At 46.9% G+C, this 12,681-nt stretch overlaps 1 protein-coding gene across 1 annotated transcript in view; it reads left to right on the forward strand.

Moving 5' to 3' along the window:
* The window catches only part of gli3 (GLI family zinc finger 3), a 102,812-nt gene that overhangs the window by 7,798 nt on the left and 82,333 nt on the right, over positions 1-12,681 (forward strand). Inside the window, 1 exon segment of the mRNA XM_069159672.1 lies at positions 11,331-11,504. Within this exon segment, the coding sequence (XP_069015773.1) occupies positions 11,372-11,504 (133 nt within the window). The 5' untranslated portion in view covers positions 11,331-11,371.

A 12,681-nucleotide genomic window follows, 5' to 3' on the forward strand; every position in this document is an offset into this window, starting at 1 on the left:
GAGCAGTGTGAATAACCTATTCCCCCTGGTGGCGGGGTGTGTGTGTGTGTGTGTGTGTGTGTGTGTGCATTCATGTGTGAATGTATTTCACAGATTCACACATACAAGGGATCCTGTTAGCTTTTGGAATTATTTATAAAGCCCTGGCTTTTGTGTGGCGCCCTAAGTCGCTGTCTCCTCCCATTACTGCCTATGACTCTACCTGGGCTTCCTTCAGCCCCCAAACGCTCCCTCAGCCACCCTCCCAGCACAAGGAACCGACTCCGGCGTTACGTCTAATACGCCTCTACCGCTGCTAGAATCACTTTTTTTTAATTTTTTTTTTTTATTTTGGGGGTGGGGGGGGATGTCTGTCCCTCTGGAGAGAATAGGTTTTCTCGTTTAGGAAGTCATAATGCAATCTATACGCTGTTTTTAGAGACTCTCCAAAAGTTCCACAGACTCATCCCATATGGGCCCGATTACACTGTAATCCAGGAAAGTTTTTTTCCTCTTCCTCCTCCTCCTCCTCCTTCTTCTTCTTGCACGGACCGAGCCGGGGTGAAGTTTTTTTGTTGTTGTTTTTGTTGCTGGTGTTGTTTGAGAGGGTTTATGTTAATGTTTGTCTTTTATTGAAACAAGCTGGAATGTGATTAGAGTCCTGCTTGCGACATACGAGCGGTGAACTGCTCCAGTCGCCTCCCTCCCTCCCTCCCCGCACCCTCCCCTCCCACCCCCACCCCCGGCACAGAGATCAATGCAAACCAACTAACAGCAGGGTAATAAGCCATTAGTACACACATTGTTGTCGAGATTTACATACATCGACCGGCGAACTGATAAACTCGGTTCCGTGTCCTGGAGGTAAGAATTATTGTGTGTGTGAGTGATTAGCTGAATGGATGCTGCGTTACAGTGTTTGCGAGAGTGTGTGTGTGTGTGCGTGTGTGTGTGTGTGAACCATCGCTGGGTGATCTCTTTCCCTGCGACTGCCAGTCCTGTGTGATAGGTGCCAGATTGCGTAGCTGGGAGCCAGGTTGTCTCCGCTTGTCAGGCGTGCCGAGGTTGGAGGAGGGGAGATGTGAGGATGATTACAGTACACCGTTCCTCTGATCTGATTCATCACCGACTGTCTCTCCTGCAAAGGGTGAACTTATTATCCCCGTCTCAACTTCCACCGCCGAGCCAGCTGCTCTCCATGCTTCCCAATTAACCCCAGGCACCCGTCAAACGCTCCAATTAAGGCCCTCCTCCTCCTCCTCCTCTTCCTCCTCCTCCTCGTCCTGCTCTTCCTCCGCACGAAATGTATTTGGCGGCCCGGCTCCGGTTGAGACGCTCGGGCGCACGGAGGTGAGCGAGCGAGCGAGCCAGCCGGCGAGCGTGTTTGTTTAGGAGCTGTCCTACGCGATGGCGTTGCAGCTCCCAGATTTATTTGAGGCGGGGTTGCTAACAGCTGAAACGAGTAAACGCACCCAGATGTTTGGCTTCCTCAGTCAAGTCTGACGGGCCTGGGGGGGGGGGGGGGGGGGGGGGGGGAGGGTCTGCCTGTCTAACGACGGTCTTGTTCCCAGCTCTTGATGCTGAGGATTTTTTTTTTGTTGTTTTTTCAGGGGGCCATTTTGTGACTGTACTCTTTAGAGTTTATGGGGAAGTTTTTTTGTTGTTGTTGTTGTTGTTGTTTGTTGCCGAATCTTCGGGAAGCGCCCGTTGAGTTTTTTTATTACAATTTTTTTTTTTTTTTTTTTTTTTTTTACGGCATCTCGTTGCAGTGTTGCGCGGTGCGATATCGTCTTGGTATTTGAGTTGCGTGAGTCTCTTTTTTTTATTTATTTTATTGGGCTGAGACTTTCTTCCTGAACTCAGCCTTTCAAAAATATTCAGCTGTGTTTTTTTTTTTTTTTTTTTTTTGATGCATCGGTTTCTGATGAGCAACAGTGTGTGTGAGTGTGTGTGTGTGTGTGTGTGTGTGTGTGTGTGTGTAGCCATGTGTGGAGGAGTGATGCTGTAGGTGGGATGCAGGTTTGGCAGCACTACCAAATCCTCTGAGACTGCCTGTTCCTGTGTGTGTGTGTGTGTGTGTGTGTGTGTGTGTGTGTGTGTGTGTGTGTGTGTGTGTGTGTGTGTGTGTGTGTGGAGCCTACGAGCCAGTGCAGAGGGATGGGGGGGCTCTGTGGCTGATATGAAAGTGAAGGGAGAGAGTTGTCTCCCCTACGCTGCCGTGGGGAGAGCCGTCAGTGAGCTAGAAGTCTCTGGGACTCCCTCTGAGCTTCAGCTGTCTTTGATCTCGCACCTCCTCTGCGGTATACTCCAGATTACTCTGTAGAGCACCATCAGCCAACACAGACTCACAGTTCACATAGATGGGACTCTTGTACGCTCCACTTACATGCGCGGTGCAGTGCGCCCGTACACTGTCAATGAAGGCTCTGCTTAAACAAGTCGGGAGGAGAAAACTTTGGAAACAGCGCCTGCAATAAAAAAAACAAAAACAAATCTGACAATTGGCTGCTGATTATTCCCAGTATTGATTCATCGGTTTGTTTTGTGATTAATTGATTTACTTAGAAAATTTTTGGAAAGTTTCCAAAGCCCACAGGTGACTCTTATGTTGTGACTTATCTTGTCTGACAGTTAAAAATGCAAAGATACTTATAATAATATGTTATTAAAAAAAAAAAAAAATTCAATACCAGTACCTTTATTTTAGCTTCATCTGGATATCGGTTTCTGAGGCATACTTTTTTTTTTATACCAATCTTATAAAATCCACTCTACAAAATTATATTACACAATACGATAGAAATCTTTACGTTTCATGCAGTTTAGAAGGGGAGAGTGTAACGCAAGATATTTTCTGTAGCAACATTTTACAGATTAAACGCCTCACATCCAATTTATCACTACATGCTGGATTTTGCAGACGTTCCCCTAAACGCCTCACATGCAAGTTATAGCTACATGCTAGAATTTACCGATGTTCCCTAAACGCCTCGCATGCAAGTTATCGCAACATGCTGGATTTTGCCGATGTTCCCTAAATGCCTCACATGCAAGTTATAGCTACATGCTAGAAATGACCAAATTTATGCCTCATCCAAGCTATAACTGCATGCTAGAATTTACCGATGTTCCCTGAACCCCTCACATGCAAGTTATCGCTACATGCTGGATTTTGCCGATGTTCCCTAAATGCCTCACATCCAAGTTATCGCTACATGCTAGAATTTACAGATATTCCCTAAACGCCTCACATGGAATTTAAAGCTTCATGATAGAATTTACCAATGTTCCCTAAACGCCTCACATGCAAGTTAGCACTACATGCTAGAATTTACAGAATTTATGCCTCACATGCTATCAATAGACGCTAGCTGGCCGAGAAGCCTCCAGTCGCTGAGCCTCGGTATCTATATTTGGTACCGAAAGGCATTTTTGGATAGTAGATAGTTCCAAAGTGGTTCGGTCAGTGCCACGAAAGCAATCGAAGTTTGATACGCAGCCCTAAATATAAAAAAAACAGAAAACAACTGCAAACCTTTGAGAAGCTCGAATCATCAATTTGGCACATTTGATTGACTAGAAAATAAAGTCAGCTCTGAATAATCACTAAATCGGCAAAACTAATATGAATCCGTGTCCTGTTGGTTTAAGACCAACTCTGCCACCTGTCCCTGTCCTCTTTTCTCTTTTTTTTTTAATCACTGACATGTTGAATTCAGGTTGATCGAGTGACCTTGTTTTAAGGTATTTTTCATGCCAACAGATGGAAAGACAAGGATAAAGCGAAGATACGACAAAACCCTCCACTTCTGCGTCCGGGGAATGTGCGACCCGTACCCTTTTTTTTTTGGATCCGTTCCCATCCACACAGGAAGTACAGCATTAAAGCAAATGCTCTTCCTTTTCTCCCTGCATTCCTCTGACTGACTGCGGCGCATTTCAGGACAGCTTCATTCGGCATTCCTTTGCATCCCTGTTCGTTTGCCCTCCCTCCGTATTTCTCTCCGAAGTCTCCTTCTGTTTAGGTCCGGCTTTATCATGTGCGAGCCAAACACCGAGACAACTTCATCTCATCCAATTTTCACCCCTTTAATTCGGTTTAAATGGCACGGCCGCGAGGGCCAGGACGGGAATTAATAAGAGCCAATAAAGCTCGCCGCTGGGGCATCGGGGCCAGTCTTTAAGTAAACATTATGACTTCTTGAGGGGGGGATTCAGGGGCGGCACTTGATGAATTGTGGCGGCGCTTGGGAAGGGCTAATTTCTCACTTAGCCGTCCTGATGGGGCTGGCTAATAGGCCTTTGCTTTGCCTGGCTGATTGTCTGCTGGCTTTATTATTGTGCATTATCGCGCTGCCCCCTGGCTGTTTTTAGTGTTCGGCCCCGGAGACGCCGGAGCCCGTCATTAATCACAGAGCGGCACCGACTCATTCCACTCCGACACTTATTCCGGTGACACGGTGGAATGAAGGCAAAGAAAAAGGGGGAGATAGAAATGAGGCGGGTAGCAGAGGGAGTACGGTCCAAATAAGTAAGGAGGACAACTGCGCCGGGCAAAAAAAAAAAAAAAAAAAAAGGAACTTTCGAGGCCCAGGTGGAGCCCAACGTTGTCACGGCAACTCTGTGACCCGTAGCCGCGCAGCCTTTTTTTTTTTTTTTTCGGATTGTCCTCGGTTAGTTTAGTTACCTGCTCTTTTGTTATATACTTCTGTCAGAGGCGCGGAGGACACGAGGCGAGCATCCTTGGCTCCCCCCCCCCCCCCCCCCCCCCCCGGGTCGGAACGCGGACGACCTTCTGTCAGATCGTCCGTGCCGGCTGCCGCCGCGTTTACGCGGGACCATCTATCTGCTCCATCCCCTGTGAAGAGGAGGCAGAGAGAGCAAGAGAGGGGAAGAAGTGTGTTTCATCACTACAGGAATTGCTCTTCCACTCACCCTCACTCCCCCCCCCCCCCTCCCCTCTCCTCCCCCCTTATTTATGTTCGGCAACACTGTGATTGCTCTTGTATATGTGAGGGGGGGGGGGGGGGGAAGAAGCATCTACTTCTTTACACACAGCGTCAGACAACACAGCTGAAACACTTCCCCTCTCTCTCTAACCGCGTTCACACAGCGAGCTTTACATGCGAACTCTCGAGAAACGTCGCACGGAGCAGCGTCTTCTGAAGCCTGGTGTGAAGAACGCCTCGGCGCTGTTTTCGCTGTTCGAGTTGAGAGGCCCACCGACGGGATGCGGATCCCGTTCTCCGGTGCTTTGCAGCATCTGCCGTGTGCGTGGGGTGGGGGGGTGGGGGGTGGGGGGGGGGGGTACCCCGAGTGGAAAAGTTAGCGAAGAGTATACACTGCGGCAGGTGAATTACTCGGAGACAACTGAATTTCAAGTCACTCCTAATGACGGAAAGCAAACCGTGGAAAGCTCAAGGAACGGAAAACTTTTTTCTCCCCGCCCCCCTCCCCCCTCCCCCCCGTGAACAGATTTGCTTCTTCTTGTAATAGGTTTGATTGTTTTTGCTTCGGCTGAACCAGCATCTTCTCCTTGTTCTCGAGAATCAGGAAAGTGTCTGATCAAACAAAGGCGTCTAGCACGGGAAGAAAATGAATAAAAGTGGGAGCGGTGGGGTTTGGGGGGGGGGGGGGGGCTAACTGGGCCACCACTGCCAACAAAGCTGCCTGCGTTATCCGGTGTCTCAGTTGTGGAAAGCCCCACTCGCCCTGAATACAAGTGGTTCGCAAAAAAAAAAAAAAAAAAAAAAAAAAAGAAAAAGAAGAAAAAACACAAATGCAAAGTCAAAATATATAAACAAACAGGCTAATAAGCAGGGGGCTGCTGGGAAAAGGAGCACGGCTTCCCATTGTGCCGCGCGCTTTATTCGCCCCCCTTTATCTGCTGCGTGGCGAGCGCAAAAGAGGCGTCGTGTAAGCGTTATGATTACATCGTGTGGGTTTGTTACCCAGGAATGTAAGATGCACTCGGCTCGTTCTGCGGCGCGGCGCACAGGGTCCCTCACCAGCCCTCCAAAGCATCTTAAAGTGGAGAGGTCTGAGGGACCGAGACGCAATTGCGAGGATAAATCTCATTAGCTGCGCTGAAAGCCACCGATGGGGCTGTGTTGTCGCGCTGTTTGTCCTTGGAAAAAAAAACACACAAAAAAAAAACAAATAAAAAACACTCCTCATCTGAAGAGGCGTTTCAAATTTGGTGTAGTGCACTTGCGTCAAGCAGTGCCCGATTGTTTTGCTGTGAAGATGATCTACCTGAAAAATAAAGTAAAGACAAGTGTTTTTTTTTTTTCTGTCAAATATTACTTGCAGGAAATAGCATCAAAGTATATTTTTGATTCAAAGCTGATTGAAAACCAGGAGGTCGTCTCAATAAAAGTATCGACTTATAAAACTTCGTAAGTTTTATAGTGTAAAGTTGGACTCCCACATCGTGGCGCGACGATATAGGAGACATGTAAATGACTAAACAATCTGAACGGCTCAGCCGTGTCGCGGGACACAAAGGGCCGAGGAGATCTCGCTCTTAAAACCAGTTTTGCGTGTGCGTATGCGGAGGTTTGATACGTATGCGTTTGTGTGTAATGTGTGTGGCGGGGTCGCGGACTAATTCCTGCTAAATGGCCCCTTACTTGAGGGGGCTGGTTCCCCGTCAGCTGTAGGCCAGATTTAGTGCCATCTGGGCACAATGTGAAGTTTCGCTGGTGAATTGGAGGCCACAAAAATCCCAAATCCCCCCCCCCCCCCCACACCTCCCAACCGCCTCCCCATTTGCCTTCCAGGGCCGAGGGCAAGCTGCAAGTGCGGTGTCAAAGGCGACATGGAAAACCCCGAGTATGTGGTTTTCTTTGAAGAGCTGTCGAGTTTTGGGAACACCTCCTCAAGTTTTTGAAACCCCACGGCGGGTCCCCTTAAACCGCTCCGAGCGAGCACTTCCGCCGTCTCCCAAACGCGGGGGTCCTCCATCCTCTCGCGGTGACCTCATCCGACGCAAAACACGCTCTCGTTTTATTGCTGGATTCAGCTAATCTTGCCGTCGGGCTCCGACTCCTCCCGCTCGCCAGCTCCCCCTCCTCCGATCGCCCCTCGGTGTTTTAGTTATTCCAGCTGTGAAGGAGCCCTTAATATTGTTGGCATAGCTGCGAAATGTGCAAAACACACATTGCACGCACAGGAAAACATGTGCAGGCATGCAGGGGCACAGCGAGGTGCTACGCGGATGCATGCATGCATACGGGAAAACACAAACACGCGCGCACGCACACGCTAAACTCAGTCTCACGCTCCTCCCCTTTTTCTCCATTCATTTTCTCCCCCTTATCCCACTTTTGCTCACAATCTCCCTCAATCGTCTCCATCTCCCATCTCTCCCCCTCCCCTCTAACTCGCCGCGCTGCGGTGCGTTTGCGCGGCGTTGATAAGCCTAAGATAGCAGATCTCGGTGGTCGCTGATGTAATGATGATGAATGCTGCGGTGCTGCCAGTCTCCCCCCTCGGGGGGCCCTCGACACTGAACAGTCGCCCCTAATGAAATGAACACAAATACAGTACCCCGTCTGTGATGTGAGAGGGAGGGGGGGGTGGCCAAATCTAAGAAGACACTTCAAGAGTTTATATATAAATGTCGTCCCCCCGGTTTCTGAGCCGAGTGTGTTTTTTTTTTTGCCGCGCACTTGCAAATGTGTTGACAGGAATGCAGGCGGCGGAGTGGGGGGGGGGGGCAGTCAGAGGTACACCTAAAGCAGTTTCATGAAATTAAGCTTGTAAAAGACGTAGACTTTGAAATAACAAAAGGCAGTGATTTTCTTTTTTTTTTTTTTTTTGATACCGTTAGTACTCGTTCAAGCTTGCATGAAAAACACGATTTTTTTTTTTTCTTTTTCCTATCAAAGGCAAAAGTTTATTTTAGTGTTTCACTTTGATGTGTACAATTTGCCGATGACTTTCAACTCGGTGCCTTTGTCGACAAGGCGTATAATTTATGTTAAATTGATTTGCTTAATGTGCTTATAAAATAAGAATTTTTTTTTTTCTTTTTTTTTTTTTTTTTCTGAGTGAACAGTCTGAATTGTGGTATTTTAAACCTGTTTAATCGCCTCCCTTTCTGTGTGGAAGGATTACAGTCAAACACAAATAAAGATACACCCTCTTTCTCTCTTCTCTAATTGGGTGTAGGACAGACATTTCATGGGGAAGAACGTTAATATGAAATTAACATTTATTCTGGCTAACAACAGGCTCCACATGCCTACTTGCAAATCGCCGTGTTCGTGCCAGGCCTCCGGTGACGCGCTGCTGATGCTCGGCCTTGTGAGGTAGTCCACATTATAGGTGATTGTTTCCGAGCTACTACCATAAAAAAAAAATACGATCCCAAAGGTAGATGACGGTTTGTTTTCTCTGGTGAAGGGTCAAATGACAACTTAAACTGACATTTTAAGTCAAAGTAAACCGAGATCTCTGTTCCTTCCACCATAATAATGCCTTTGGTGTAAACACAGATGGAAGTTGTCTTTTGTGTTGGTAAATTTCTGAGGGGAGTTTTTTTTTTGTTTTGTTTTGGCTTTTGCAGCATCAGAGGGGTGAGCAACACCAGAGCAGAGAGGGGAACATCTGCAGGATTGGGTGTGGGCGTCCCAGGTCAGAGGGATTATGGGTGAAAAGGTCCTGCTTTTAATTGCTGCTTTGGAACTGTGGCCTGCCTTGTGGAACACAAAAGGCCCGTCAGACACGCTTCAGTGGCTCGGACTTGTGAATATTTGCCCGACCGGTGGAATGCCCCGCTTTCTTTCTCCCCTCTCTCTCTCTCACGCACACACACACACACACACACACACACACACACACACACACACACACACACACACACAAAACCCCAATCCTGACCCTCATATTTACTGCACTTTCAGTTCTTTCTCCATGTCTGACTCACCTGGGGGGGCCGATAAGAAGACACACACATGCATGCGTGCACACAAAGCATGCTGGGAGCTCTTCAGTAACAGCTGTAAAGCAGGTTCTCTCTCCCCTTGTTCTTTTTCCCCCAACTCTGCTGTTTTTACTCCAGCTCAGTCATTAGAAATGATGTAATGACAGTTTCAGTCAGACAGTTTTTTATTTCTCCCCCCCCCCCCCCCCCCCCTCATCGTGCTCTCGTTTCGGTTTTGTGCCGATCAGAGTGAATGAGTGGCACCTGTGATCAGTCGTCATTGCGAATATTCCCCGCGCAGACATACGTGCACATATTCTAACGATTAACTCACTCGCACTGGAAAAAAAAAACCAAAAAAACCCAACAACCCAGAAATGAAAGCATCCAGTCTATCAAACGCACGCAGCAGTGATTTGAGATGATATCTGCGCAAGTAGGACAAAAATGTCTTTGGTTGGGGATGACGGCTACACATGTATTCATGTGGGAGTGATTAGAGGACAAGCTCTTGTTTAATTCTGTTTTGATTGGTATGGGAGTAATTGCATTGTTTTTTTTCCCCCCCCTTCGCTCTCTCTCATTTTTTTTTTTTTTGTAAGCCAACAATTGCTTACAGATGTTGTTGTCGGGTCAGAATGGATGACAGACTCTGGTTTTTCAGGGGGTTGGGAAAAAAAACAAACAAAGCGCACAGTGTTTGTCTGAAGTTTACCCCTCACCACTTCCCCCTTGCCTTTCCTTCCTTGGGGAGTTGGTAACCCCCCCCCCTCCCTCCCCCCCTCCTCTCTCTCTCTTCCTCCCACCTCCCTCTTCTTCTAGTTTTCAGCAGCTCTACTCTTTCTGCATTACAGCTCGACTTTACTGCCTTTGTGTCTGCGCATGTTTATAGAGCGCGGGACAATTAAATAGTACAGTCGGGTAATTAGCTGGTGTTTATTGTAAAGAAAATGTTCGTCAGACTAAATATTTCCAGTAATTATCCGTGAATTACGGAGTCCTAAGTAAAGGCCCTGCATCGGACCAAATGAAGCTGTCCTCTACTTTGTGTAAATGAGTGGTTGTGGTGCATCACCATGTTGTCTCCATGATCGGAGACCTCCATGACCTAGATAGAGTTGAGCTTGTAGACGGCCTCCGAGGTGCTGAACTGAGCAGCATGTCTGCTAGACTGTTGGCTGAACCCCTTCTAAATCCACAGACAGCATTAACTTGAACCACCTTTATTCTTTGAAAGAAAAATTGCCCGGCACCATGATATTCCCAAAAGGGCCTTCAAACAACCCTTGTTTTTTCAGGACTGTGAATGTTTCTCTCTCTGTGGTATCCCCTTAAGGTTTCTGCTTTCTCTCTGGAAAGGCTGCTGGAGTAGGTTTATCAGTATATATCCACAAGCTGCCTTTACTTCTATTCCGAGATATAAAACCTCGTCAGGATGTGTCCTGCCTTGCTCTGTGTATAGAGATGTTTTTTTTCTTCTTTTTTTTTTTTACAAGACATCAGGAGTTTAGTGTGACAGAGTTGAAAAAAAGGTAAGCAAAACCTTCGGTTTTGGATATTGGACGCAGTTGGCGCAGAGGGAAATCAGTTCCCTGACAAGCAGATCAGAGCCCAGCAGGTTCGAGTTAAAATAAATCAGGGTGAGCTGCTGGATTGACCCGTGGTCTGCTGTGGGCATCATGAAAAGGGGAGCATTGGATCTCAGGTTTTTTCCTCACAAGGTTCACACTGCCTAAGTCTTTTCTTGAAGCACTCTATTATTCATGTCTTTAACTTACAGTATATTAAGCAAGAAAAACAAACACGAGCATAAAACAACTTAACGCACAAATCTTGTTTGGTCCGGACTTTCAGGCAGAAGAGGTGGTCTCACTGGACCATCGTTCAGCTCATTTGCTGTGCGAGGACAGATTTACTGACCAAAATAGGAAGTGGAGTCTGCCATTTAACAATAGAAGAAGAAAAAGAAGTGGAAGAGAAGAAGAAATGAGCCAAGAGAAGGATACAAAAGTATGTGGTCATCATTTTTGGTCCAATAAAGACATCAAGTTAACTTGAAAAACAAATAAAAATGCAGAAACATATTTTTGATCAAATGAATCAACAAATTGACAACACGCCAACATCAGACAGAAGCCTGTGTGCAAACCAATCAGTGTCAAGCATAGAGACAGGCAGCCCACGTAGGGGATGACGACAAGACATATGTATGTCATTAAAAGCTCTTTACTGCGCTCTCAGAATTGCAACGTGAATCCAAAACTAAATGGATAAAATGTGTTCAAATGTAGCTCGCAAAATCAAGAACCTTCGCTCGGTCAGGTGCGAAAAAAAAAAAACCGCAGAACGGAAGAAACGAATGCTACTCGATTGATCTCGTGACGAATTCATCTGTTTAATCCACCTCCTTCTTCCTCGCCAGTTATCCCGTCTCCATGAGGTCCTGAGGAATGAACAATCGCCATGGAAACCCAGTCCCAGGCCAGTTCAGCAGCTGAGAAGAAGAAGAGGGTGGAGACCATCGTGGCGACCAAAGGCTCATCAGCGCGCAGTGACATCAGTGAGAAGGCGGTGGCCTCCAGCACCACCTCAAACGGTACGTGTGACCTCTAACTGCACGCTCAGCTGCAGTGGTTTAATGTCAATGTTATTCTGATCCTTTGGAACGCAGTCAGGCTCGGAGAAACTTTGCCATTAATCGCTTTACCAGATGGAGTAAGGAGAAACCGAATGGGATGCTACAACTACACGGCTGATATTCCGGTTTTTCAGCCGACAGAATGTAAAAAAAATAAACCTGGCCGATGAAAATGGATGTTTCGAAAGCTCTTAAAATAAATCCCGTCTTTGCAGGTTCAGGTTTATAATAATCTGTCGGTGAATGTTTATCCTCAAGTCTGGATAGACACTAGCCTATTTCTCACAGCTTCAGTCTTCACCGTGATCATAGTCTGGAAACCCGTTGGCATTAAGGTTAACGGGCAGCGATTGGTTGGCTGAGTGTGACGATGTCGAAGTCGGGCGCTTGTTTTCGAACTGTAGCTCCAACAATTGGCAGCCGTGGTCGAGACAGATGAGGCGACACCAAGAGTTAAAGCAACGACAATTTACGATGGACATAGGCCACTTGTTGGTCGATGCTGATTGGGTTAAAGGCTGCTCCAACAGTTTCAAAATGAACCAAGATGCTACAACTGGAAACAATCCCCAATGGAGCGTGGACAGACTCCAAATATTCATTTGGGTCCGGTAATACGAGGGTAGATAAAAATACAATTACAAACCTCTGGAAGCTTGAGATGGATGTTTGGCTTCAATCACTCACCATATTTAAGCTGGGGCAGGGCTAAGGGGGAAGGAGGGGGGGGCACTGATCTACTGGGGGCTGAGGAATCTGTGGTAGCCTACGTCCTCATTATTTAATGATGAAGTTGACCAACTCACAAAAACACGATTAAAAGATTTAGACACACCATGGATTCTTGCACACGATGGTTTCCTTCTCCTCTGTTCTCATGGTTCACGGTGAGTCGCACACTGGTGCTCGCTGGTAGCAACTTTGGCATGTTTACATAGCAATGTCTTCGACACATGCTATTAAAAGCGGCACAGAGCTTGCAGTTCATTAAGCCTGTCGTCATTCCGCCTTTCATTCTCAATTCTGAGGCTGAAATGAGAAATATTAGATGGCGATTTTTTTTCTTCTTTTTTTTCACTGGAAAGCCTTCAAGCTAAAGTCATAACAAACCCAGAGTTGAGATCACCACGGTCTA

The sequence above is a fragment of the Embiotoca jacksoni genome, unplaced genomic scaffold (assembly GCF_022577435.1).
Source record: "Embiotoca jacksoni isolate LCO1_2020_lvr unplaced genomic scaffold, fEmbJac1.0.p SCAF_25, whole genome shotgun sequence".
NCBI classification, from domain to species: Eukaryota; Metazoa; Chordata; class Actinopteri; family Embiotocidae; genus Embiotoca; species Embiotoca jacksoni.